The sequence below is a fragment of the Opisthocomus hoazin genome, chromosome 21 (genome assembly GCF_030867145.1).
Source record: "Opisthocomus hoazin isolate bOpiHoa1 chromosome 21, bOpiHoa1.hap1, whole genome shotgun sequence".
NCBI classification, from domain to species: Eukaryota; Metazoa; Chordata; class Aves; order Opisthocomiformes; family Opisthocomidae; genus Opisthocomus; species Opisthocomus hoazin.
In genome coordinates this window covers 2,119,028-2,145,946 of record NC_134434.1, presented here as the reverse complement: position 1 = coordinate 2,145,946, position 26,919 = coordinate 2,119,028, and the positions used below count along the sequence as shown (strand labels likewise).

The window sequence follows — 26,919 nt, the reverse complement described above, 5'->3', positions numbered from 1 at the left end:
CCCAGAGCAGGCTGCACAGCACCGCGGCCAGGCGGGGCTGGAAGATCTCCAGAGAAGGAGACTCCACAACCTCCCTGGGCAGCCTGGGCCAGGGCTCCGTCACCCTCAGAGGACAGAAGTTCTTCCTCCTGTTCAGCTGGAGCTTCCTGTGCCTCAGTTTGTGCCCATTGCCCCTTGTCCTGTTGCTGGGCACCACTGAAAAGAGCTTGGCCCCATCCTCCTGACACCCACCCTTGAGATATTTGTAGGCATTTATAAGGTCCCCTCTCAGCCTTCTCTTCCCCAGGCTGAACAAGCCCAGCTCCCTCAGCCTCTCCTCGTAAGGGAGATGTTCCAGTCCCCTCACCATCCTTGTAGCCCTCCGCTGGACTCTCTCCAGTAGCTCCTCATCTTTCTTGAACTGGGGAGCCCAGCACTGGACACAGTACTGCAGATAGGGCCTCACCAGGGCAGAGCAGAGGGGGAGGAGAACCTCCCTCCACCTGCTGGCCACACTCTGCTTAATGCACACTGGGAGACCATTGGCGTCTGGGCACCCAGGGCACGCTGCTGGCTCATGGTCACCCTGTCATCCCCCAGCACTCCCAGGTCCCTCTCCACAGAGCTGCTCTCCAGCAGGTCCACCCCGAGTGATTTGGAGCTGGCTGTGGAGGGAGGGGCTGGGGCTGACTTTGGTGGAGACATCTGAGGCAGGCAACACACTCAGCACGGGTTTAGAGATAATCAGATCCATCCGGCATGTCACGCTGAGAGAGGTTCAAAGGGGCTCTCAGAGGTCCCTTAGCGATCTTTGCCAGTCTGCTTTCTGTTGTTCATTACACCCTCTTTGAAGTCTGAAAATCCCTGTTATTTCATGGTCAATTTGCTGCTTTTTTCTGAGGCCAATATTGTCTTCAGCAAAGCTCAATTTCTGTAGGTTTTAGTTTGGTGGTTCAAGCCCTGCCATCATCCTCCAGCGTGGCATAACCGGAGGGTGGTGATGGGGGATGTGAAGATCCTCCCTGAGCACTGGTCAGGTCCAGAGTGGGTTTCCTCCAAGGCCCTTGTGCCCTCCTGCAGCCCTGACCTTCTGCTCCAGTCCCACCCAGTGTAACCCCACCTGAGGTACTGGTGGTCCTGAAGCCAGCCTTTTCGTTGCAGCCTCTCAGCAGTGGTTGAATGCAGAGGGAAGTGGGTGTTTTTATTGCTGTTGAACGCTGGGGAAAACCGAGGAGCAGAGAGCTGATGTGACTCGTTCCAAGTTATGCAGTAAATAAGCGGCATGGTTGGGAAAAAACCAGGGTCTTCAGAGTCCCTGCTCTCCCCACCAGATCAGTCTGCCTCCCAAATGTTTACTAAAGAGACTGGAGTCTGATTGTTTTTACTTTATTTTTAATTTTTAGAGGCTTCCTTCTTCAGGCTGTTTTGCCTGTTCCGCAGTGGCCAGTGTTTAAACAGCGCTAGCAGGAAATGTTTTTGAAATGTGCTTTAAAAAACACAGTTCTGCTAAGGTGTTCTTTTTATTCCCGGTTTAGACAGAGGCTTAGGATTCACAAAGAATGAATCTCTTGTCGGTGGGAGTAAGTTAGGCGGCAGTTTGTTTTAGAGCTGTCCTTGTCATTGCTGAAGGCAGGACAGATCTGCATGCTGGGCATTGGGGGGTCACTTGTGGTCCTCACAGTGGCAAAGGCTTTACAGTCAATTCTGTTCTGTACTCCTGTAGCTCCTCTCAAAGCCAAGGGTCCGAGCTGGACTCCTTGCCTCTGAAAAGCTTTGCTTTGACACGAGATATAGATCCAGTGGAAATTATGGAGCTGATGCAGCAATTATTGGGTGAGGTTTTCTGGACTGGATTGTACCAGATGAGAAGGCTAGATGATGCTAAGTGTCCCTTTGGGTCTTGAAAGCTATGAATCTTTGTGGATATCTCCAAGATTAAATTGATACATGGGGTTTTGTGGAAGTGTTGTTTCATCTTGTGCATCACGAGCTGTGGCTGGGCTGGGACGATGGAGCCGTTGGAGGAGGCTCCACGTGTCGGATGGGGGTCGGGAAGGACAACAGTGCTGGCACAAGGGCTTGCTCCAGCCTATGCTTCGGTCCTGAGCAGGCAGATGGGGAAAACACTATCCCAAGAGAGAAATACTATCTTGGGAAGGTCAGGAGCAACATCCCGGTGTCTGGCTGCAGAGAGCAGTGCCGGCGCAGACTGGGAGGGGAGGGCAGCGATCAGGCAGCAGACTGAAGGCTGGAGGCTCAGACCCGCGTTGCTCTCTGGGCCGAGTCGGGAAGCCCGTTACTGAGGGTGTGAGGGTGTTTACGGGGACAAGCCGCGGGCCGAGGCACGGACAGCCGGTGCTTGGGGTACACGGCACGGTGCCAGGCATCTAGAGGAGCCTGGTGAGCCGCAGCACCCGCAGCATCGTCCTGCCAGGGAGCTGCCTGCTCCTGTGTCCAATTAAACTGCCGGAGCGACCCGGAGAGGCAGAAGGGGTTGACTCAGGGCTTGGCCGGGATCCTGGGACCGACATTGCAATTCATCCAGCAGGGTAAAACAAAAACACAAAGGCGCTGGGATTTTTAAGAAGTGTTAGAGAGTTTGGATTTGTGTCTCGTCAGTCATTTGATCCAGCCACAGGACTCGTATTAGCGGGTGGGAGAGGAATCCTGTCCGAGCATTAGATGCTGTAGGTTTCCACCCCGCTGGGAAGCTACCATTGTGTCTGGTAGGAGAAGCCTATTTACAGTCACTCCCTGTGGGCTGCCAGGCTCCTAGCAGAGCAGTTTGCACCAGATGGTCCCTGCAGCATCCTGGAGACGATCTCCTCCAGATTCCTGGCTAAGAGGAGGCTCCTGCAAATTTCCAGCTTGAATTCACGCTGACCCCGGTGTAGTCAAACAAGAGCATCAGCCGTTCTGACAGACTGTGCCCAACGTGAGGTCCTTCAGCAGCCCCGTGCGGCAGAAGGTGCTGCGTGCTCCCACCAGTATGACGTACAGCTTGTTCAGGATACGTGCCTGTCTTTTCAGGATGCCTCATCGTAGTCCTTTGCAAAGCCCCTTGTTCATTTTGGCCGCAGTGCCTGGAGTTTGGTGAGCACCGTGCAGAACCTCTGACCGAGCAGACCTGCCCTTGCAGCCAGCGGTGGAGCCCGGGCGTTTGCTCTGAAGGCACAACCCAGATCTGGGTGCCAAGGCCGTAGGACGATCGTTGGGTCCTGTTGCAGTTTGGTGGGTCAGAGCTGCTCAGGTGTCAGCCTTTGAAGATGTGGAGGAGAAAGGACCAAACGGCATCAGCCCTTTCCCAGCCATGCTCTGCCAGCAAAGCAGCCACCGGTGACATTAGTGGGTGGGAGAGAAACCCTGCCTGATGACACGCAACGTGCTGGATGGGTTAGAGAGACCAGAGCACGTCCCGCTGCTGAAACAGCTCACAAGAGCCAGAGGCGAAGCAGCAATTCCAGCAATGGTGCTGCCAGGGCAGCTCGGGGCTGCCCAGAGCACCTCCTGCCCAGCTCCTGCTGTCTCAGCAGGCCACCGAGTTGGGTGTAAAGAGCTGGAATTTTCCTCCGAGGAGAAGTGACCTTCAGCTGAGGTGACTCAGAGCCTGCCGTTGGGATTAGCGGTGAGGGAGGTTTAGCAGCGAGAAGCTTTCGTCCTGCTGTGAGGCTTTTGGTCTGTAAGTGCAGCTGCGCTGAGCGCTGTGCAGCCTCATGATGCCTTCACGAGGGTTACAGGAGCTGAGGTCTGCACAAAAGGATCTGGAGCAAGCAGCCATGTGGTCTCCCACAGGAGCCCACTGCTGGCTCCAAGGTTTTTCTGAGTGATGTCCAACGTGCCCTAAGCTGTAGAAGATGCAAGGTGAACTCAGTAGTTCAGATGTCTGCAAGGACACCAAGGCAAGATCGGTGTCTGGAAGAGATAGTAGAGAGTCAACAGGACAGGGCTTGGAGAGACATAGGTTAAAAAAGAGGAGGGCAAACCCTGGGGTCCTCCAAGAAAAGTAGCTGGGGTGTCAAAAGTACCTGACACCCAGAGTGTCGTGGGTGGTGGGGGTCTGGAGCACAGTGATGGAAGCGAAGGTGGCCATGACAGGCAGGTGCTGCTTCAGCTCCTGCCTCCTGGACTCTGGCAGGAGTGTCTGGAGAGCCCCATCCACGGGCCAGGAGAGCAGTGCTTGCCCGTGACCTGAGTGACTTGCGAGAACATCCTCCTCTCGCCCTGCTCTCCTCTGTGCTCATCACTGGCTTCATCTTTCCTGTGCCTGGAGCTGTGCGGTCCTCTTTACCCTTGAGGCACGTTTCTTCTCTTGTGTTTGCAGGTTGCCTATGGGACCACGGAAAACAGCCCTGTCACCTTCATGGGATTCCCCAGTGACAGCATCACCAGAAAAACCGAGACGGTGGGATGCGTCCTTCCCCACACTGAGGTGACCGTGACCCTCCCCACCTGCTCCAGGTCTTCTGCCTGCAGCAGACCTTGGCCTGTCTGGTGCTGGAGTCGGGGCGTGCCATCACGTTTGGCTCAGAGATCCCCTCCTAAGCCCTTCTTCTCTTGAATTGCAGGCAAAAATTGAGGATCCAGAAACAGGGAATTCTGTGCCTCTGAACGCTCCTGGAGAGCTTAAGATCCGTGGCTACTGCGTCATGCTGGGCTACTGGGAGGACCCCGCCAAGACGAGCGAAGTGGTCACTGCTGAGAAGTGGTACAAGACGGGGTGAGTCTGGAAACAGCCTGATCTCTCCATGAAGCTTCGGAACAGCTCTTAGCACAGAGCCCTCGGTGCCGAGTGCCCCTGGAGACGGGGACAGCCGCTTCGCTACTGGCGTGGTGGAGGGGCTGTGGAGGTGCACCGCAGGGGCAGGAATCACAGAATCACAGAATGGTTTGGGTCGGAAGGGACCTTAAAACTCATCTGGTTCCAGCCCCCCTGCCATGAGCAGGGACATTTTCCACCAGCCCAGGTTGCTCAGAGCTCCATCCAACCTGGCCTTGAGCACTGCCAGGGAGGGGGCAGCCACAGCTTCTCTGGGCAGCCTGGGCCAGTGTTTCACCCCCTCATGGTGAAGAATTTCTTCCTAATATCCAATCTAAATCTGCCCTCTTTTAATTTAGAGCCATTCGCCCTTGTCTCTCCCTGAGCCCTGCTGCTTGCATGGACGCTGCCAATGGCAATGTCTGGCTGTAGAAGGAGCTCTTTTGATCTCTTCCACGTGCTGAGGTGGCATCTCAGCCATTACCCTCCCGATGCCCTGACGGGGCCTCCAGACCAGGCTGGGTGGGAGCCTCAGCCCTTCTTCCCCCCAGCGGGGACAGGATTAGGAGCGTGCTGTCGTTGCAGGGACCTTGCGATCCTGGATGAGCACGGCTACTGCAAAATCATAGGCCGTTGCAAAGACATGATTATTCGGGGAGGAGAGAACATCTACCCAGCAGAACTTGAGCAGTTTCTCCACACCCATCCCAAGGTTGAGGAGGTCCAGGTGAGCAGGAGGGAGGTGGGGGGGGTGAGCGGCCGTGGTTCCTGTCGTGGGAAACCTGTACAGAAAGCTACTGGGACTGCTGCTTGGGACCTGGTTGTCTTCCTGTTTTCAGCATCTTGTTTCATTAATACTGGCTGGCAAGCACTAGGGAGAGGCTCACGGCACGGACAGGGCAGGCAGAGCTCCTGGCGTGGGGCACATTGGTTCAGGCAGGCCCCTCATGCAGCAGCTTCAGAATCACAGAATCACAGAATCACAGAATGTTAGGGGCTGGAAGGGACCTCTGTGGGTCATCTAGTCCAACCCTACTGCCGAAGCAGGGTCACCTACAGCAGGCTGCAGAGGACCTTCATGTCTGCAAAGCAGTGACTGTCATCCTTCTTCAGTTTTTAAACTGCCTGTCTGCTTTCATAGCTCTCTGTGAAATTCTTATTTAGAAAGCAGTCTGGAAGCACAGTTTTTACTGATAATCAATGACTAAACTCCTAAATCCAAGATGACTCCTCCAGTGAGTCCCTGGGGATGAGGAGTGAGACTCGGTTTCACCCCTTCACAAGACAGCAATGATCTGCAGCACTGAGCAGCTGCTCCCAACCTGCTGGGATTGTTCTCCTCCAGGTTTTGTGCCAGACAACTTTCCCCATAAATAAACCAGTTATTTAGTCAGTGTTGTGCCGGTGCCAGGCTAGCGTCTCTCCTTGGAACAGTCCCAGTGCAGATGGGTTGCAAACCAGCCCTGTTTATGTAGTTTCTAGGGCTTTCTGTCAGTGCTCTGGACTCAGAAGGATTGACGTGTCTCTAGGATTTCGAGATACCGGTTCAAGGCGGGGAGTAACAGTAGGAGTCTTGTGAAATAGCGTGAGCAAACTTTAGACAGAAATCAGGCTTGGGAAGCCCGGCTCCTGGTGTCACAGGCAGCAGTCCACTAAGATCTGCTGTTACAAGGGTTTCAAATAATGCTTTAATTCAACTTCATCCCTCTCTTGCTGTTTCATCTGGAGATCCCAAAGCACTGGAAGCAGCCTCTCGGGTCTCCCTGTTGGTTGTGAAACTTGTTGCGCCATTGTTTGGGGAAGCAGAGGCACACAGAGGTCCTTGCTGCACCCACGACGAGTTGCTGCCCGGCTGGTCTGACTCAGCCCTCGCTCCAGTGACTTTCCAAAACCAAAGGAAAGCGCTGGTGTCTGCGTGCCCGGCCTGCTTTGCCAGCTTTCCTCTGGCAAACGGTTGGGAAGTCCTTCCAGGAGGGCTTGGTGTCGCGTGGAAAGCACCAGTGGGATGGTCAAGCAGCTCCAGCTGCCTTTACGCAGCCCCACGCCACGTTTCCAGCATCCCGTGATGTGGGCGTGGGCCAGTGCACACACCCCGCGGGGGGAGAGGGCTGTCCCCGGGGGTCACACCACCCGTCTGTCCCAACCAGGTGGTTGGCGTGAAGGATTCGCGGATGGGAGAAGAGATCTGCGCCTGCATCCGAGTGAGGGCCGGGCAGGACTGCACCGTGGACGAGATTAAATCTTTCTGCAAAGGGAAGGTGGGTCTCCCAGTTCCCTGCCACACCAGTACGCCCAGCAGCTGCTGGGGACTTGCAGCTGAAAGCCCAGGGATTTAGACCAACTGGGGATCAGCCCGGGCAGTCCCGGCTTGGGCAGTACCAGCCGGGCTGGCTCCACTGTTCCCAGCAGGTTGCGTAGCGTTCGTTTTCTCTTCCCAGATCTCCCATTTCAAGATCCCGCGGTACGTTGTGTTTTTGGGTCAGTACCCGCTCACCGTCTCGGGCAAGGTAAGAGAGGGGCTGGGGCAGGGCGGGAGCCCTGGCCTCCTGTCCCATCTCCTGTCTGAGCCTCTTCTCCTCCTCTCTGCGCTTTATTCCAGATTCAGAAATACAAGTTGAGGGAGCAGATGGAGAAGCACCTTCAGCTCTGACCTCAGGAAGGCAGAGCAAAAACGGGGATAAACCAGCCCCGCGTCCGCCAGCTTTGTGTCTGCTTTTCACCTGTGCCTTGGGCTACGCAGTGGGGACCTCCTCTCCCCGACATCGGGCTGATGGCACTTTTAGTTAATAAAACAGAGCGCCTTTTTTTTCCCCCAGTCGGGTTTGTTTCTTTGCCAACAGAAACTCTGTGGTGTGGGGACGGGGTGCTTATTTCTGGAATTCTGTCCGGTTGCTGAAAGAGCTTATGAAGGCTTTAAAATCTTGGATCTCTCTGGGCAATTTGGCCGCAGCCGTTTCAGAGGACTGAACAGACCCTGGTTGGTATTTTACTGATATTTTTAAGTCCCAGCAGCCTGGCCTGGCTTCCCCGGGGAGGTGAACGCCTTCTCTGCTCGGGTGCTGCTGAGACTCCTGAAGTCATCACCCTGGTGAAATGACCCCGCTGATGAACTTGAAATGAGGGGCTTCAGAGCGTGTGACTGCGTGGGAAGGGGCTCCCCAAGGCCGGCGGGAGAAGCTCGCCCTGTTCCCACACCTCCCCTGGGCCTTCCGCCCCCCAAAGAAACTTCTCCAAGGTAGACTTGGCATCGTTTATTTTGTCATTTTGGACAAGACAGACAGTAGGGATTTTGCAGAAATACCAAAATTCCTGTCCCGGCGGCAGCGTGAAGCAGAGCATACCCGGGACAGCGTTTTACGGGAGTTATTTGGTACCTCCCAACCATGAAACACTACGCCGAGAAGAGCAGAGCTCCTCTTCCTCCCCGGCGGAAGTGTCCCACCCCAGCTGGGAAGCAGGTAACGTTGCTGCCGCCTCTCGCTGACCTCCCGGCCGTCTCCCTCCTCCTTCCTTCCCCGGCAGGGCTGGCAGCGGGGCCTCCGCTTACCCCGCGGCTTCCTCCGGCGCGGGGCGGGGAGACGGTGCGACCGGGGGGAGAGAGCTGAAGCCTCAGATCCCGGGTCTCCCAGCTGGACGGTGGGCTCTACCCATGGAAGCAGACGAAGCGGACAACGCGCCCGCTGTTCGTGCCTGCTTCCTGCAAAGAAAAACGTACGGGACGGTTGGGGCCAGACCCCTGCGCTGCGGGGTTTCTCCAGCGAGTTCCCCTCACCGTTCCCAAACTGCTCGTGGGGCTGGAGGCGGCGTGTTTCGCCGGCTTCACCTCTGCCCACCCTGGAGTAAGTGGGATGTGTGGAAGCGAAACTCAGGTCTCCTCCCTGCCCCTGCCCTCCTTCCCGGAGGAGGAACCGCTACCCCCCCTGCAGCGCTGCGGCCAGTGACCCTGGGGACACAGCGGAGCTCTAGGTCTGACCTCCAGGGAAGGACTTGTTACCTTCCTTTGCTTCCCGCGGCATTAACGCGGGTGCGGGACAGGCTTGCGGGGAGCGGAGTTTTTCCGCTGGTTCCTGTCTGATCCCTTGACCCCCTGCGCGGCCCCTGCGCTCCCCCCGCCGTGTACTCACCATCGTTGGGGGGTTGCTGGGATGAACTGGAGATGGAGGCGGCCCTGGCTCGAAGGGGTAGAGACGCTGCCGAGAAACAGAGCCACGGTCACAGCCACCACGGGCGGGTACGGGGCCCCCTCGCCCCGTCCCTGCTCCCCCGAGCTCTGCTCGTGGCTGCGCCGTCCGCGCCCCAGCAGAGCCCCGGTGCCCGGGACGCTCTCCCTGCCGTCCCCATCCCCTTCCTTGGGGACCCCCCAGCCACGTCCCACGGCCACCCCAACCCCCCGCCCCGCTGCAGCTACTCACGGGCGGGGAAGGGCCGAGGACGCTCGGGGCTGGCGGCATGGCCGCAGCGCCTGGGGCTGCGGGGGGGATCGGGGGCTTCTGCCCCGCCCGGGGCCGCGGTCCCGCTCTTATGGCGCTCGCTGCCCGCTGGGAAAACCCCGGCGGCCGGGGGCTCTTCCCGGGTGGGGGGCTTGCGTCAGGGGTGGGTTAGCCCAGCTGCCGGCTCCCGGCCTGGAAACGGGAATCTGCGGCCGCGGCCTCTGTCGTAAAAGCATTTCTCGCTTCTGCGGGGCTATTCATAGCGCGGGTTATGAAACAGAAATGATGCGTGCGCCTGCCGGCGCTGGGCTTGCACAACACGCCGGGCAGCGCTGCCCCGGCCCGGGGGGGCGGCGGGGGGGGACCCGGCCCCGACCCCCTCCCCGGGAGCGAGGGGCTCCGCCGGCTCCCCCCGTGTGTGTCCCCCCCCCCCCGGGGCTCCGGGGCCGGGCGGGGCTCGGTGCCCGCCCCGGGGCGGGGCCGCAGCCCGCGGGGCCGATGGCGGCGGGGGGGTGGCGAGCGGCGGCGGCGGCGGCGCGGGGGGGGCCGAGGGGGGCTGCGGGACCGGGTCCTGCCCCGGGCCCTGCCCCGCCACCGGGACCGGGACCGGCCGCCCCCCCCGCGGCCGCGGTCTATGTGCACGTGAGCGGGGCACCCCGGGCTTGCGCGCGTGGGTGGGGGGGGGAGGAGGGGCACGGGAACCCCGGCCTGGCACGCGTGGGACCCAGGGTCCTGCACACGCGGGGGCACACATGGGACCCCCCCCGGGCTGGCACACACTGGGGGGGGGGGGGGTGAATGTGGGGCCGCGGGGCTCGCAGGCGTGGGGGGAGCGTGCAGGACCCGGGGGACACCCCCCCCCGCACAGATCGCGGGGTGCTCGCGGGGGTCCCCCCGCCACGTGCGAGTGGGGGGTGCTGAGGGGGTCCCCGAGCCCTGCTCGCACGCCTGGTGCCCACGGGGCGGGTGGGGAGCGTGGGACCCCCAAAAGCGGGGTGCCTGGTGGGGGTGAGCCATGCCCCATGTCCCCCCACCCCGCGCCCGCAGTGGCCCTACTGCCGCAAGCGCTGCTCCTACTGCAGCTTCAACAAGTTCGTGGTGCCGGCGGCGGACGAGGCGGCCATGGGCGCCTGCCTGGCGCGGGAGGCCGGCACCCTGCTCCGACTCGGCGGCGTGCGGAGGTGGGTGCGCGGAGACGGGTGTCACGGAGGGGGCTTGGGGCCCTTCGGCGCCCGCCCGCAGCCCCCCGCACCCTCTGCCCCGCAGCGTCACCTCCGTCTTCTTCAGCGGCGGCACCCCCAGCCTGGCCAGCCCCGGCAGCGTGGCGGCGGTGCTGGAGGCCGTGGCGGGGGCTGCCCACCTGCCTGGCGACGCCGAGGTGACGCTGGAGGCCAACCCCAGCTCCGCCGACGCGTCGCGCCTCGCCGGCTTCCGAGCGGCCGGCGTCAACCGCATCTCCATCGGTGTCCAGGTGAGCGGGGACCCCCGTGTGAGCCCAGCTCTGCAGCTTCGCCCGCTGCGTGCCCCCCGCTGCCACCGCTGTCCCTCCGCAGTCGCTGGATGACGCCGAGCTGCGGCTGCTGGGCCGGGAGCACACGGCGGCGGAGGCGCGGGCGGCCGTGGAGGCGGCGCGGGGGCTCTTCCCCGGCCGAACCTCCATCGACCTCCTCTTCGGGCTGCCGGGGCAGAGCCGGGGCGCCTGGGCCCGGGGGCTGGAGGCCGCGCTGGGGCTCTGCGACGACCACGTCTCCCTGTACCAGCTGACGCTGGAGCGGGGCACGGCGCTGGCGGCGCAGGTCTGGGGGGGGGCCCTGCCCGAGCCCCCCCAGGACCTCCTGGCAGAGATGTACCACACCGCCCGCGCCGCGCTGCGGGCCGCTGGCTTCCGCCACTACGAGGTCTCCAACTTCGCGAGGAAGGTGGGGTCCCCCCCGTGCTGTGCCTCCCCTGTGCCGTAACCCCCCCCGGCAGGCTCAGCACCCCCTCACCCCATCCAACGCTCTCCCCAGGGAGCCCTCAGCACCCACAACCTCTCGTACTGGCGGGCCGAGCAGTACATCGGCGTGGGGCCAGGTAAGCTGGGGTGATGGGGGAGCCGGGCGTCCCCCCTGCGCCCCGTTGTGTCCCCCCCACCCCATTGTTCCCCCCCCCCGCCATTGCAGGGGCCCATGGCCGCTTCGTGCCGTGGGGCGAGGGCGGCCGCAGCCGGGAGGCCCGCGTGCAGACGCCGGAGCCCGAGGCCTGGATGCGGGAGGTGCAGAGCCGGGGCCACGGCACCCGCAGGCGGGTGGTGCTGAGCCCGCTGGAGCAGTGAGTTTGGGGGGGGGGGGGTCCCCACATCCCCCTGTCGTGTGTGTCCCCCCCGCCGCTCTCCCTGTCTGCCCACAGGCTGGAGGAGCTGCTCGCCCTGGGGCTGCGCACCGACGAGGGCATCACGCACCAGGTGAGGAGCCAGGCGCGTGGGGAGCTAATGATTCGACGGCTAATTAATTGACCCGGCCACTAATTAACCCGGCCCGCAGCGCTGGGGCCACTTCTCCCCCCAGCTCAGCCTGGAGGCCGTGTTCGGGGCGCCGGGGGAGGCGGAGGAGCTGCAGCGGCAGGGATGGCTGGTCCTGGACGGCGGGTCAGCCCCGGGGGTCCCGCTCCGCAGCCGGGGGGCCCCGGGGGGGGGGTCCCGCTCCGGAGCAGGGGGGGTTCCCGGGGGGGGGGGGCCCTGCTCCGGAGCAGGGGGGGGTTCCTGGGGGGAGGTCCCGCTCCGGAGCGGGGGCTCAGCCGCCGCTCTCTCCGCAGGGGCCTGCGGTGCGGGCCAGAGGGCCTGGCCGTGCTGGACTCGCTGCTGCCCGCCCTGCTCTGCCAGCTGCAGCGGCGCTGGGCCGCGCCCACCGGGGAGCCGCGCCTGGCGGGGAGGGGCGGGCCCGAGGAGGAGCCCGGCGGGGGCTGCGGCAGCGGACAATAAAGATGAGCGGGAGCCGTGCGGTGGCTGAGCGGGTGCGGCGGGGCGCGGGCGGGGGGCAGCTCCGCGGCAGGCCCGGCGAGGCCTGCGCCGCACTGCGCATGCGCACGGCCGCGACCTGGGGGCTGGCGGCTGCGTGCGTCCGGCGGGAGGCGGCGCCCCGCCCTCCGGAGCGGTACCATAGAGTCGTGGGCGGGGGCGCCGCTCTAGGCGGCCCGGGCGTCTCGCTGGTGCCGCCTGGCGATGGCGTCGAGTCGCGGAGCCGGGCAGCGGGACGCGGCGCTGGAGCCCGGCCCGGCCCGGCGGGACCCCCGGCCCGCCGCCCCCCCGGGTACGGCCCAGCGCCGGGCGGGGGGCGGCCTCCGGGCCTGCCTTGTGCCTCCGGCCCGCCCGGGGCCTCGCTCGCGGGGCCCGGGTGACCCCGGCGCTGCCGAGCTGCCGTGAGGGGAGGCCCTTCCGCACGCAGCGAACCCCCCCCCGCCGTTATGTGAAGAAATATATAAATAATTCTGTAACCTGGGCAGGCTCCGCGCGCCTGCAGGAGCCGTTGCCAGCCGCGGGGACCCGGCGGTTGAGGGGAGAAGAGGCCCCCGGTGGCCCTGCCTGAGCCGAGGCCTGCGCCGGGGAGCGCTGCCCTGCAGGGGGGTTGCTCTTTGAGGCCGATTTTGCTGCTCAAGAGTCTCTGAAGATCCCGTGGCTCTCCTCGGGTTGTGCTCGGCGAGCAGGGCAGCTGCCCGGGGAGGCCGTGGGCTTGTGGCTGGAGGAGGGAGCTCCCCAGGAATTTGTTCTGCCTGCGGGAAGCGCAGGCTGCGTTGGTCTCGTCCCTCTCATCTAGAATAAAGTGTCGGGCAGTCAAATCCTAGTGACCCACTTTGGTCCTCGTAGCTTCTCAGAATTTGATTTTTCCAGTTACAAGGGAAGCTGAATTTAATTGTTCTGTGCAACCTTAAAAAAAAAAAAAACCAAACAAACCCCAAACATAGTTCAGCTGGAAATGAATAACCAGGCTGAAAGAGGCAGATGGGGTTTCCTGGGCAGACTGAAGAGGAGGTCTCTTCATCTGTTTTTCAGACAAGAAGGAAAAGATAGGTGAACTGTCCGCCTCGGCAGCTGCGGAAGAGCCCGAGCCCGTTCCGTGTGTTCTGCAAGGAGCTGACATCCAGGTACTTGCAATTAAGGTGGAGGACCTGGAGAAAGTATGTATTTGTACGGGTAGAAACAGCTGCCTTAACTGGCGCTCTCCTTTCATTTCGTGCGTTTCGCAGAGGCTGCTGTGCATTTGCTTAAACCAAAACCCAATCTTGGAGCTCAGTCCTCATTCCATTTTGTCTTTCCTGCTTTTTGTGACTTGTCAGATCATCAGGTTCAGTTGCGAAAAGCAAAGGATTATTGATCCTTATGCAATCTTTGCAAAGGGAAGGATAAGTCATTTGCCTCTTCACAATTACGTTTCCAATCTAAGTCTAATAAGGCTAATAAGACAGACAAGTTGTTTAATAGCTTCTGGTCTAATAAGACACACAAGTTGTTTAGTAGCTGTCATGGCATCAGGTCAAACTGTGCGAGTGGAAGCATTTAATAGCAAGTGAGACAGCAGAAGACTATTGGGAAAATGGTTTAAAACTCTTTTCCTTGCCCCAGTTATAAAGCAAAGTCCTGAAGACTAAGACAGTGCCTAAGCTGGTGTCTCAGCAGTTGTGTAAGCTGCCTCAGAGGGGAGGGACAGCCTGTACTGATACGACTTCTCTGCATATTCTGAAGGTTCAGCAGGAGTGAAGGTGAGTCAGTACGTGCCTAATTGCGTTGTGGCTGTTTATTTTCTGAAGCTCCATGTTCCACACCCTCCCCCTGGCGCTGCGAGAACTTCAGTTAGGAAGAAACGACTCCTTCGAAAATACCAGCCCAAAGAGACGAAGGCGGTCGCCCATCACCTCGCAGCGCCTGCTGCTTCCCCAAAGGCACCCAGGGAGCCGCTGGCTTTTTCTGGTAGGGTTAAACTTCACATCTTTTCTTTGGGTTTTTGTTTTGCTAAGCCTAGCTTTAGTGACCTGGCTCCGGGGCTGGTTTTTTTGTGTGTGTGTCGTAGGACCAGGACCATTTGATGGCTGTGAAAAGATTCTCCCCCATCACATTTTGGGAAGTCTCCAGGAGTTCAAGATGGAAGCCTTGGCCAGAGGAAACACTCAGGTTGGTTCGTAAAGTTACAAAAATGCTGCTGTGTGGCCCTTTGCTAGAGGTGGAGTGAGGTGCCTACAGTACCTTCCAATGCTTTTCAGCACCTTCCAGGAGCAGGGCACGCCTGAGGTGTGGTTTTCGCAGCCTCCTCATACTCTGCAGGGAGGGAGGGCTTTCCTTCAGAGGAACTGCACCGGCAGGTTTTGGAGTCCTGTGTGCAGGACGAGGTCAAGGTCACGGAGGGAAGAATTACAGAGGCTTCCTCTTGCATATGTGCGTCTGCTGATGGCGTCTGACTTGCAAGGGAAGAGCTGATGTTGCAGCAATGCCATTGCTCAAGTCTCATTATTCAGATAAATCTTTCCATTGTTTCTGAGTGTGTTCCAGTGCCCTGTTCTTGTTCCTCTCAGAGTTATCAGATAAAAGTACTGTCAATCTGAAGAATCTTTTTCTCCTCCCCTCTCCCATTCTCGTCATGGTGGCAGTGTGTGTATGGAGAGGTTAACCTGACGTTTCCTTTCCCTTCAGTTAGCAGATCTTATTGAGGCTTCTTATCAACATGTTACTCCAGCACCTTTAAAAGGGCAACGTGGAGGAGAGAAGAAGAAAACGGTTCATCAGACCCCGGTAGCAGAGCACAAAGCTCTCCAGAACTGGCAGCGTAATATGGCAATCAGGAAAAAGCAGCAGAAATATTTAGGAGGTGAGAAAAGCTGAGGCCTCGCTCTGTGAAATTCTGTGTGCAGGTGTGGCAGTTTGATGGCATCACAGCAAACTGTAATGGTTGTAGCTGACGGGGGTTAATCCTACTGCCGTTGCAGTCTACTTCACAGGCCTCCCCGTGCTGCTGGTGCTACTGGCCTGGGCGCTGTGGGGAGCTGAGCTGGGGGTTCTGGCCGGGGGCTGGACAGTGGGTTTGGTGGGGGACAGTGTAAGGGGGTTACACGTGAGCAGTCGTAGGGGTAAAGGGTGTGCCCAGAAGTGCAGCAGCAATGATTTGACGTTCCTTCTTCATAGACATTCTTCAGAGGCCAGAGAATGAATTGCTGATGAGCGTCTCGGAGGATTACAGGCAAATCCAGGAAGAACGTGACCTCATTGACCGGAGTCTCCCTGCCCTGCTTCCTGGAAAGGTGAGAGCCCCAGTTGCTCTGCATCCTGGTTGCTCTGTTCCTGTGAAAGAGCCGAGACACTGGTGTTATGAGTAACATCTCTGGAGACCTGTCATTAGATATTTATTAAAGCCACTCCGAGTCCTTCGGCCTAGTGTGCAAGCAGAGCTTTCAGTGACTTTAAAAATAAAAACATGAACTGTGCTCTCCGCACTGGTCAGAGGAAGATGGTGGTGTGCTTCGGCTCCTTGCGAACGAACTGCTGTACAAGGGCAAGTGCCGTTTGCTGGTTGTCACCACAGACTGTCGTGCACTGGGAAGTGGCTTGGGGACGTGCCGCAGTTGTGGTTCCAGGGACAGACAGATTTGGTAGCTTCAGACTCAAATTTTAGTGATTGCCGTGGAGAAAGGGCTATGGGTAAGTCAGGAGGATTATGGGAGTATCCTATGTTAAAATAATTTTTTACGTTTATAGCACTATCAAAGAATTTGCATTTGTGTGAGGAATTATGTCAATGTCATTCAACGTTCATGTAGCACTAGCTAGAAGAAAGTCTTCTTTTGTCTTTGGCAGCAGCCTGATAGAAATTTGGGCTTGCTCTGCAGAAGGTGATAATTTATAGATTTTTAAAATATCCGCATAAGCAGAGTTAGACTCCTTCTTCTTTTTAGCTCCTAGTCCCTGTAAAAATAGCAGGCAGCCGTACGCCTCTGAGAGCGTCCGTGTGAGCCTTGTTTTCCGCCCTAGGGCTACCAAAGAGGAAGCGAGTTCTGGAGCCAGCCTGACCGTATTGGAGATGAACTCACTGGCCTGACGACGACACTGACGCAGAGGGAGCGTGGCTCCCCAGAGCCAGTCACTCATGTGGGGAAACCCCACACTGTCCAAGTGGAAATGGGTAAGGGAACGTCGCAGAGAGGCGGCTCCACAGAAATGGGGTACAAGTGTGGAGGGGGAAGCAGCAGAATGAAGCAGTGACTCCTGCAAGTACCGAGGCTCACATTAATAGTTGTCCCTTCCGACACTTGGTGCAGCACAAGCGACTTCCCAGTCATCTGTTGGACCTTCTCTTTAAAGCACCGTGAGACCAAAGTTTAACAGAAAATGAAATTAATAGGCAGGTGGGTACGCAGAGAGTGAGCTCTTGTATGGGTGTTTCCATAGGTCTGAAGCCTCCAAAGAGTATCCCTTTCCGTCAAACCTGGGACAAGAGTCTTTTCCTGAAACATCGGCGGCAGGAGCTAAAATCTGTCCTAGAGGAGCTGGATTTTCATAAGCCGGTAAGGCTAGAGGAGCTAGGACATTCTTTGCATCTCTTGTATTTTGTCAAATGCTGTAGAGTAACATAAAACTGCCAAGAACAGGATCTGAAAAAGCATTAGGAATCTAAACCTTAGCCCCACAGTACTTACCTTGGAAGTTCCCACATTTCCCAAGGGCCACACCCAGGAAAGAGCTGTCTAGCCTCCCTAGGTGTTTCATGGAGCGTTCTAGGAGCCTCAGAACAGGACCCTGAACCAGCAGCACACAGCTGCCAAGACCTAGGCAATAAAACCCTGTCAGATGCCGGTGTAGGACTTTGATTTAGTGCCTCCGGGCAGAGGGGAGGCACCTTTACCTGTGTGAAAGACACGCAGCCCAGATAACCTCCTGAAGGCAGGTAGCCCCTCCTCTTCAAAACTGGACAAACCTTGCCTTTTTCTTTCTGAAACGTGGCTGTGGGGATGAGAAGTGTCTGTGAAGGAGACTTTGCCCATCCACGCATCATTTGTAGTAGGCAATGCAATCATCTAGGATTCTTGGGCAACCCAGAACTGGTGCCTTGCTTTGTCTCTTGAACATTCACTGAATAAGAACCATCGCAGGAGTAAGATATCTCGGCTTCCCTTTACTTGACTGGGTACATTTGTCTGGTGTCTTAACTTTCTTTCTATATAAAAAGAAATCTTGAGTTGGTCATTTTTTCTGTATGTCCAGGATCTGGATGGACTGGAGGTGGTCGGTAAAGGGCAGCCTTTCACATCTGTCTCAACAGAGCCTTTTCCACGTTCCACCACTTCTGAGGAGTCTGAGACCCTGTAAGTTTTACTTCATGGCAGAAAGAAAGAATTTGGGGTGTGCACCACCAGTCTGTAAGGGTATCCTTAGCTGTTCTTATCCAGAACGGAGAGGCATCTCCACTGGGGCACAATAAAAGGCGTATTCTAATACTAGAATCATCAAACTTAGGAATCAAGAAGTTTCTTTGTGCCTTGGGGCTTTGTGCCTAAGGAGCAAGAATCAGAGAAAAGGTTTTTCCGAGGCCCTTCTTCCAGTCTTCCCTCTGTGTGGCTCCAGAGCTTACGTGAGGCAGGGTGGGGATTCTGCTCTAAATTATCTCCATCTGGTCGTCTTTTTCCAGCCTTCCACTTCCAGCATGAATTTGCCCCTTTTTTCCCCTGTCCTGTCCACCTGTAATGGGCGCAGCCTGAGGGCGGCTTCTCGCTGTTCAGTCATGTGCCCTCAGCCTTAGGCATGTATCGTTCTTTAATATTCTGGCCATCCTGTCCTCCTTGATGGTGACAAGTCGCTAGCTGGGGCCTACCACGTCTGCAGGGCTCTATCCCTAAAGAGATGACGATGTGGAAAAGCATTAGTTGGGATTATTTCTTATAAGGTCTTGTAAATCACCCTGGTTCTCCCCTCTGAAAGTGAATTTAACTCCACCAAAACCCTGACTTTTGTTTTCTTTAGCAGTGGCAGCTTAAGTGACCGTACCGAGGTGGTTCCAGAGGTGGTACGGGGTCCGTCTTTGGATTTCTGTGGCCAGCCTGCTCGTTGGATCGACTGCCCCACTTCTCGCAGGGTAACTGTGCGCTTCTCGTTGTTTAGTCAAGCTGAGCCTGCGTGAGCTCCCAACTCACAGCTGTACAATGAATGTCGCTCCCAGGCCAGAGAATGGGGGCTTTATTCTGACCGTAGTGGAGTATCCTCCTGTTTGCTCCGGAGAGATCTAGAAACAGAAGGGGTTGCTCTGTCTGTGGTGTGATGCGCAGATTCCCAGGCTCTCTCTGTATAATGGCCACTTCACTGGGCCTGCCTTTCAAGTTCTCCTATCAAGGCTCATCCCCTTATTTGTGGCATGACTTCAGGCAAGGTAAATTCTGCCAGATAGAGTAGAAATAGTTATCTGTGTCTTTTTCTTCTTCCTTCTAGGATGAAATTGGTATTGCTGCCCGGCTCACCTTTGAGGCTTTGGCTGGTGAGATAGCTGAAAGCCTGCTGACAGTGAGCAATGATGGCACAACTGCCATCTGGTACAGCTGGATGAGGCTTCCCCAGCGGATTCCCTCCAGAGAAACCGTGTGGGAGCTGATTCAGCGTTTTTACTTTGATACCAGACCAGGTATGGGAGCTGCTGATCTCTGAGACCTTTGTAGGTAGGCTAGAGAGCACGTATGCAGGAGTTACCTGAGATGCTGACTCTGGCTAATGGCAGAGCAAGCCTGTTGGGTGATTGTCCTTAGGAAAGCACCCTGGGCATCAGAGCTGACTCACACCTAAAGAGGCGTGCTGTGCGAGGCAGATCCCTTTCATGGCACTTGAAAGAAAGAAGGTTGCTCCTGGGTGGAATGTTGAGAAGTGAATCATTTTCTGAGGGCAAACTGGGCATGGTCTGCCAGAGAGAGTACTCAGCTTGTGTGAAAGGAGTGTGCAGTGGAAATACCACCAGTTCAGCAGCATGGTGACTGGGAGTAAATCTGGAAGGAGAAAAATAGCTCGCTGAAGTGTGATAACCAGCTGAGCTAGGGGGAAAGAGTCTCATACAGAGATAAGGACGCTCGGGGTGGGATTGGAAAAAAGTCAAGTTAACCAGGTGGCTTCTTGCAGACTGATACATTTTGTCTCTTATTTCAGGTGTGATTTTGCCTGGAGAAACTAGGAAGTTTGTCTTTCTTTTCAAGTCCGAGAGAGCAGGCATTTACAGCGAGTCCTGGGAATTTAGGACACATCCTGTGTTATTAGGAGGAGCTCTGCTGCAGGTGACCCTTTGGGGAATTGCTGTGTGTGAGGATAAATTGGCTGACGTCAGAGAGAAACTGGAGGTAACCAAGCATGTAACTGGGTAACTGGGAGCTTTGAACTTCATATGCAAATAGAGGATAAGGGTGGGAGTGGATGACATGGTATTTTTATTGCTGTGCAGTTAGGGCTGAGAGTGAGATGATTATTTATTTACAGAGCATCTGTGCATACTTGAGCAGGTTTGCTAAATAAAATGGGAGAACTCTGCAGTCTATTGTAACGTTGTTAATAAAGACATGATTGCGTCTTCTAAACTGTGCATGGTGGTCCTTTAGAGAATGAATTTTCTGTTGGTAAGCAACTAATGAAATTCATTAGTGGGGATGGGATTAGGTGTCCACGCTGTGGTATCAGTTAAGAGATAAATTGACAATTACACTACACTTTGGAAAGTGTAGGTTGGGGGAGGGTTTGCAGGGTTCCTGTTGAAAAGCTGCTGTAAGTATCGCTCTGCTTAGCAGAGTTTGTAGTTGTCCTTGTAACCCTATATAACGTATACATGTGGCTACTAGTGTGGGTGTGAATTTGTGTTGTATATGGAACGGAGACTCACACATGCTGTGCTTGTTGTGGTGCCTCAGAGAGACCTGGCTGCTCGGGTAGCTGCTGCTGTGGTAGAAGAGACACTGAAAGAACTCGCTGTCCAAATTCGGACCCCAGAACGCGCTCCGTCTCCGGCGGATGCCTGTGTCACGGAGGAAGAGCTGTTCCACCGGATGAATCCCAAGGTGACGTCTGCTGTTTGATGGGCTACACAACTGAAATAGCAGGGAGGGCGGGCTCGTGGGGCTGGTGCCTCCCTGGGTTTCTGGAGGCTGGCATAGTCTGCCACGGTGGCTTTAACAATTAGGTTTGTAGAGGAAGGGCATAGCTCATTTCACCGTTTACCTCTTCCCCATTATCACAGTTGCATTATCAGCCTCAAGTGGTAAAGCAGCTGCATGAACTGTGGAGACAGCACATGACTGCTCCTTCAGCCTCAGAGAAGGAAGTGCCCTCGGGCCAGAAGAGCACTGCGGAAGATGTGCAGTACCAGAAGAGGACCTCGGAGGCTCTCCCTGCTGGGAGCAGCTCTGCAGAGGTCCCAGGTTGGAAGAACAGGCTCGGAGAGGCTCGGAGTCAACTGATGACCATGGAGGAGGAAGAACCAGGCTCCTCAGGATGGAACCTCTCCCTCGATGACTTTAAGCAGGTCGTCACCCCTGTTCCCCCTAGTGCTGTGACAAGCTGATGGTGTTTCCATTTTCCCTACAAACAGCCTGGCCTACCCCAGTGTGGGCCCACCCGAAGGTCTGCTTCCAGCGTGCTGTGAGCTAGAGATAATTTATGATGTGTGTCGCAGAAAAGCACTTCAGCTCTGCTGACCGCACCCTCAGTGCTCTTGTAAAGAGATTCCCAGGAGAGACTCTGAGGGCTGTTGTGTGAAGAAGAAAGAGAACCACACAATGTAGTAGATATTTTAAGCTCTTCCCCCATTAGCTTTCTGTCATCCCGGGACTGAATGTGGGGGGCCAGCTAATCCTGCAGCCTCCTGTGGCTTCCCCAAGGGCTCCTCTCCTTGGAGAGTCCTTGCTATTCATCAGAGCACCACGGGGGCACTCGTGACAGGCTGTGGGTAATGTACAGACCTCCCTGGATTAAAGCAAGAGCGGTTTGGATTCTGTCAGCACAATTTTTCTGTAGTGCTCTCTTGAAAATATCTGCTGCTTTTATAACTAATCTTTACTTCAGGGCCTTCTAGCTCGCTGGAACCCTGTTCTCCAGCGCAGGGACTAACTATGCCTGGGAAGCTGCAAAGGGGCTTACTGTGAATCTAACTGGGGAGGCTGGGGTTGCTCCCCGCATCTTGGGTCACGTGTGCACCTTGGCCAAATCCCAGCTCTGTAGGAAGCCACGTCTGGGTGTGTAAGTGCCCAGTGCAACCTGGTTTCAGACCAGTGTCCAGGAAGACAGCCCTGGTGTGGTCTGTCGAGCTCAGGGTCCACAGACTGGGAATGAAGACTGAGAAGCGTTCCACAGACCCTCTGTTTTCTCTCACATCAGGCTATAAAGTCGATCCCCAAGGAGGAGCAGCGAGAAGCAGCACTGGCCCAGCTCAACAAGGCAGCGCTGGAGCTGTGTGTTAAACAGAGGCCAACTAAGTCATCAAACCTTTTGTATTTTGTCTGGTGCGTTACCTTTGCAAGATGAGGCTTGGAAATGTATCGTGTGATCAAGAGCCTTAGCGAGCTCTGTTGCAAGTGCTGTGATTCAGAGTGCGGATAACTAGGTGGAGTCTAGAAGTTCATTTACGCTCTGGGTTTTTTGTAGATTAATTGTAGCAGCTGTCTAAGACCCAAATGCCTTCCCCCCCCCTTCCTGGATATAAGTTTAGAATAATAAATTAATGTGATTTTGGGGACTACACAAGATTATTTCTGGCAAAATTATTCTATGAGACCTTTGGGTAATTTTCTGTACCCTTTTACTCGGATAACTGTATCCTCCCTCATACATTCTCTGCGCTCTTTGCTCAGGCTTTCAGACTGTAAACATGGCAGCAGCTTCTAGTTGCTTCTAAATTAGAAGGACGCAGGTTCCTCTTGGTAAATGCAGAGAGCGGGTCGATGCCGATTTACCAACACGTGTCGTGTGGAAGAGCAGGAGATCGAGTTTCACAGTAATATCTGTGGCTCCATATAAGCCCATTGATTTGCAAACTGTTGAAACCTCAGAGGGCTCAAACATGAGGAAAATAATTTAGCTTCCCTCCGCACAGATTTTTAGGTGGCGAGTGCTGTTTTATTGGTTTAGTTGGACAGAGCAGCTCTCAGCTGTAAGCTGCCTCCCCTCCTGAGCACAGGGTAAAACGGGATGGCAGTTACTGTGCAGTCTTCCCTGCTGATTCCGATGCTTTTCTCAGTCTCCAGCTGTGGCGTGAAACAATTGATGGTCTGGTGAGTCACTCTATGAGGCTGAGATCCATACTTCGCTTGTCTGAGAAGGACACCTATGCAGATGTTCCAGAGAAAACAGGTAAATGGTCGTTTTAGCACAGCAACTGGTTTCTGCGGGCTGTTGGAAATCCAGAAAACGTGCTGACTGGCAATTTCAGCAGTTCCTGCTCAAGGCTTTTGTAAAAATTTGCGTCAGAAAAAATGGCAGATTGTGTGATACTAGTTGTGATCTGTGGTTTGTTGTCATTAAAAGAAACACCACACAAAATAAGCCTTTTAATTTAGCTGGATGTAGCCATGGCTTTCAGAAACCCCTGTCTCACTATTAGCTGTCTTACAGGCTTGTTCCAATACACGTCTGAGACCTGTTCGTTCCTTATTTAAACAAAACACTCTCTGAGGTTTTGTTTTTCAGCGCAGTACAGCACAGATGATTAATAAAAAGAGGAAAATAAATCGCAAAAGTCATGTACTTCCACTGCGTGAGCGCAGTGGGCTTGCGTTTCTGGATGTGAAAATGTTGCTTCTGGGTAATTGAAATTCTTTTGTAGTGGAAGTAAAGCAACCTATAAAAGGAGGAAAGGAAGACAGAATAACCACTAGAAAAGATGAGGAAAAGTTGTTTGTTGGGAAGGGTAAAGAAGGCAAACCAAGAACAACAAAGACAGCGGAGAAGGAGAAAGAGGTATGTGTTGGGATGCCTGTTGAAACCTAAGTGCTGGGGCCGGTGAGATCCGTTCTGAGGTTGGGTGTCCTGAGTGCGAGCTGGTTTCCAGCCCGGGGAAGGAGGTGCTGCTGCTGCAATGGTCTGAAAGGTCTTCTGACCTGTGTCGCTTCTTTCTTTTTTGTGTGTCTGTCCCTGAATAGGAGGGTCCAAGCAGCAGAAAGTTAAAAGATGAGAAAAAGCTGAGATCTCCCACTTCATCGCAAGAGGTGAAAGAGGGAGCACAGCCCGTGGCAGCTGTAGCTCCTCAGGAGCAGGTGGACCCCGTTTTGTATGGGACATACAGGGAAAAACTTTATGTTGAGGTGAGTGTGACCCAAGCTTCTGTCTTTGTTTCTTGTTTTTGTTCTTTGCTTGTCAGCTTACACTGACGCTTAGGCGGAGAGGTAAGCGTTTAGTTAAACTCAGAAAGCTGACAAAACATTGGTCCGTAATTCTGTAGCAAGGTAAGTGTGAAATACAAAGTAAGATGTCCTTTACTCCAGCCTGGAATCTGTGAACATAAATCCAGCCACCACGTAGCCGCGTGCGGGATTTCTGTCTGGGATGTCTTTAACGTGCTTGCGGACTCTTGAGGGATCAGCAGAATTAATTGTGTCTCGGGTAGCGTTAAACACACTTCACAGCCAGAAACGTTCTTACCAGAGCTGAGCTCTGTTAGCAGGCAGCTGCTTCTACGTGGTTGCGTGCCCGTACGTTAATGTGCTCCCGTGTGAGAAGACACCTCTCTGCCTGGCAGTCTCATCGTCGGGATTTCTTCGTGTGCTTTCACTCTCTCTTGTGTTAATTTCTGCTGCAGGTTTATGGGCTGCTGTGTTCCATGGTGAGCAGAATGGTTTCTTTACTTGAGGACCTAAAGTAAAAGGTGGGAAGTGGGAGAGCGAAGGCCTTTGTAACTAGAAGTAGACTGACTTTTAAAAAACAAATAAATAAATAACAGTTTTGACACAGATCAAGTGGAGATTCTTCTTTCTGAAGCGATGCAGTGATTACAAATCCTGGGCTGCCTCTCTTCTGACATGCTGTGATGCGAGACTATTGCTAGATCATCTGTTACTTCCACAGATGATCGCTTGCCAAGAAGAGACAAGGCAAGAAATATCACAGCCTAGGCAGCCGTTAAGACTAGAAAATACTGGCATTTCTGCTAGGGAAGAAGAATTTACAAGTGCCAGTCAACTTGAGATACGTCTTACTCTTTACTTCTTGATCTTGCTTAACTAGCGGGTGAGTGAGCAGAGAGTGTCCCTTGTACTCATGAGCCCAAGTACCAGGTCAGTAGCTCAGAAAAATCCATCCCATTTTTGACCGTATTCTTGACTGCTTGTCCGCTGCTCTCGGGCCTTGCTGACAGCAGGCTTCTCTGAGGCTTTCTGATCCCCGTGGCAACGCACTAGCCCCAGGGGTGTGCCAGCCTGCCTGGCTGCGCAGCCGTGACTTCACTTCTTGTGCTGACGTTGCCATCTCTTCTCATCCAGCCCCAGGTACCCATGCCCCATTCTGAGCCAACTCTTACTTGCTTCCTTCCAAGACCACACTCTTGAATTCAAGTGAGAGAAATTCATGCCAGAAATACTGTGAGCGTGGTAAGGCCTTGTGTTCGAGCCACCCTTCCTGTCTGTCAGCCTGGGTGTGTGTCTGGGCTGATCACCGCTTTCTGCCTGGGTTTCCTTGGGCGTCAGAGCTGGGCCGGAGCTTTTTGTGGAGACATCCCGGGTCTGCATGTCAGCAGCTGGGCTTGGGTCGGAGCAGGTTTCCAAGGCAGAGCGGGCTGGGCGCAGGGTGTCTCTCCACGTGGCGTCGAGGGACCTGGCGTCTGTCAGCAAAGTGCCACCTTCCTGCGACAGCAGCTGGACGGCATTCCCCGGGACGGCTTTGGCCCTGTGGGGAAATGACATCAGTCCAGATTATTAACTGAAGTTTGTGATACCTTTGGGGTTCTTAGGCAGCAGATGTGTATCGTGCTGAGCGTTGCTGTTACACATTCTGTGCGTGGCTGCGCGGGTGCTCCAGGCGTGTGCGCCTCAGGCACGTGCTCTTTCACGTTGGCAGCCGCACTGACACGCGTCTTGGAGCTGCACGGAGTGTAAAATACCTGTTCCTTCTGCAGAATTGGTTTCTTTTGCTTTCTCATTTTAACTCGCACGCTGTCTCTGAGGAGAGGATGTATCCTTCCCCTTGGCTCCTGGCAGTACCACGGCGAAGTGCAGCTTGTATTTTGTTGCTGGCCAGGTGAGGCCCCTCGTGTCTCGAGATGCTTTCTCTTAGCGGGGTGCGGGGAAGCACTTTGGCTTCTGTGGAAGCCAAGAGCCTCTTCTGGCTTAGCGGGCACCGACCCACAAAGGGAATGTCTCTGCTCAGCACTCCTCTAGTGAGAATTTCAGCAACATTTTGAGAATTAGGAGGAAAAAGGCCTGCAGTTGGGGTGTGTCTCACAGGCTCTGACAATAGCTCCTGCCTCCCTGGAGATGATTATCAGCCTGCGAATCTGCCCAACTCAAGCAGCTCCAGCCATCTGTTTCTAGACAAGAGGGAGTCTGCACGTTATAGAGGCAACGTGATTGTCTCAGAGGCAGGAATACTTTTATTTTGTAGCCTCACCTTACAAGATGGCAAAGCCCCTTCGCGAGATCAGTGCCTCCAGCCCAGCCTGGAGAAGCCAGGCTCAGCGCATACCCCTGCTCGCAGGAAAGCTCGTTAGTATGAAGGCAGGTAGCTGGGAGTCTCACGTCAGAGGAGCGTCCTACGGAGGGGTCTGGTGGCACAGGGTGGGTGGCGTAAGAACTTCCCCAGAGAACAAACCCAAGTGCTGTGAATAGTCTGGGTGTTTTGTCATAAATAGTGGCAGTGCCTCTTGACAGCCTTGGACAACATCGTCCTCAGGGGCCAAGGTACAAGCAGCGCGCAGGAAGGGACGTGCTGGGCCGACAAGTGCCATGCTCTGCCGGCTGCCTGCTGCAGGCTGCTCTGAGCCAGCTGCCCCCCCCCCCCCCTTTTGCATTGATTTGTGGAAGTTACACGACTGGAACTGCAGTGGCAGTCGAGCTGGCTTCCACAGAACGCCTTTCGAAACACATACCCCTCGTTTACCCCTCGAGCTGCGATGGGGGTCTGTCAGCGGAGCAGAGACCCTCAGGCTGGGCAGCCCTTAACACCGTGTCCTAGCAAGGAGACAAGGAGAGTATTCTTCCTCCTCCTCCTCCTCCCAAACGTGGGCATTATTTGTATTGGTGTTAATAATTTGTGTTGTGTTTGCTAAATAACCAAGGTGAGCGACCTTGCTGGCCTTGGGAGTTGCATGCCAAACCCCTCACGTGAGTCAGGGCCTGAAGACACCATGACCATTAGCGAGGCTGGGAAGGGGGATTCCAGGAAAATGCTGCAAGCAGAAGGCAACAGCGCGTTTCCAGAAGCTTCTCAAGGGCAGCGGGGGTCTGGGCAAGCAGCCGGCTTGAGCCAGGGCTGAGGGAAATCAGCTTTAGAGCTTCTGACAGCGGGGCTGTGGGCCACGTAGCAAAGCCCACGTTCATACAGCTCCGCTGCGGCCCGTAGGGTGCTGTGTCCCTGTGAGGGGTTCACTCTGGTTGTGAAAAGTCAGTGCCTGGAGAGGGGCAAGCTGGCTGCCTCGGCCGCCTGACCGGGAGCGCTGCGAGCAGAGGAAGGCCGGGCGGCGAGAGCCGTTCCTCTCAGTTGCCAGGGCTGGGATGTTCTCCTGGGTGACCCGGAGGACGGTTTGGACGCTGGAAGTGCTCTCCTCCGAGGTGCGTGTCCAGCCTGCCTGGCCA

At 55.8% G+C, this 26,919-nt stretch overlaps 4 protein-coding genes across 8 annotated transcripts in view; 3 read left to right on the top strand and 1 right to left on the bottom strand.

The window, feature by feature from the left end:
* ACSF2 (acyl-CoA synthetase family member 2) overlaps positions 1-7,550 on the top strand; it is a 38,539-nt gene extending 30,989 nt beyond the window's left edge. Inside the window, exons 11-16 of the mRNA XM_075440848.1 lie at positions 4,301-4,408; positions 4,545-4,696; positions 5,321-5,462; positions 6,883-6,993; positions 7,174-7,242; positions 7,335-7,550. Coding sequence (XP_075296963.1) covers positions 4,301-4,408; positions 4,545-4,696; positions 5,321-5,462; positions 6,883-6,993; positions 7,174-7,242; positions 7,335-7,385 — 633 coding nt within the window. The 3' untranslated portion in view covers positions 7,386-7,550. The remainder of the gene's footprint in view (positions 1-4,300; positions 4,409-4,544; positions 4,697-5,320; positions 5,463-6,882; positions 6,994-7,173; positions 7,243-7,334) is intronic.
* A 421-nt stretch (positions 7,551-7,971) lies between these two features.
* Positions 7,972-9,426, bottom strand: LOC142363901 (uncharacterized). Its single transcript, XM_075441269.1, has 4 exons — positions 9,358-9,426; positions 9,148-9,316; positions 8,860-8,925; positions 7,972-8,432 (listed from the first exon to the last, which is right to left on the bottom strand). Exons 1-4 carry the CDS (start codon positions 9,424-9,426, stop codon positions 7,987-7,989), a joined length of 750 nt encoding a protein of 249 aa, XP_075297384.1. The 3' UTR covers positions 7,972-7,986.
* A 24-nt stretch (positions 9,427-9,450) lies between these two features.
* On the top strand, positions 9,451-11,252 carry RSAD1 (radical S-adenosyl methionine domain containing 1). Its single transcript, XM_075441268.1, has 5 exons — positions 9,451-9,579; positions 10,213-10,346; positions 10,432-10,636; positions 10,719-11,084; positions 11,175-11,252. The coding sequence occupies exons 1-5, from the start codon at positions 9,451-9,453 to the stop codon at positions 11,250-11,252; spliced, it is 912 nt and encodes a 303-aa protein (XP_075297383.1).
* A 979-nt stretch (positions 11,253-12,231) lies between these two features.
* MYCBPAP (MYCBP associated protein) lies at positions 12,232-24,022 on the top strand. 5 transcript variants are annotated; one of them, XM_075440834.1, is made up of 19 exons: positions 12,232-12,452; positions 13,193-13,317; positions 13,948-14,107; positions 14,208-14,308; positions 14,825-14,999; positions 15,314-15,429; positions 16,157-16,307; positions 16,574-16,689; positions 17,387-17,487; positions 18,146-18,254; positions 18,605-18,794; positions 19,307-19,494; positions 20,056-20,202; positions 20,382-20,666; positions 21,518-21,642; positions 22,377-22,489; positions 22,962-23,095; positions 23,278-23,439; positions 23,934-24,022. In XM_075440834.1, the coding sequence occupies exons 1-19, from the start codon at positions 12,365-12,367 to the stop codon at positions 23,994-23,996; spliced, it is 2,649 nt and encodes an 882-aa protein (XP_075296949.1). In that variant the 5' UTR covers positions 12,232-12,364; the 3' UTR covers positions 23,997-24,022. The 5 variants fall into 5 exon arrangements, with proteins under 5 accessions (XP_075296949.1, XP_075296946.1, XP_075296944.1 ...); XM_075440830.1 differs by having other exon boundaries at positions 12,233-12,452; positions 13,193-13,284; positions 18,143-18,254; XM_075440831.1 differs by lacking the exon at positions 23,934-24,022 and having other exon boundaries at positions 13,193-13,284; positions 23,278-23,505.
* The last annotated feature ends 2,897 nt before the right edge of the window (positions 24,023-26,919 follow it).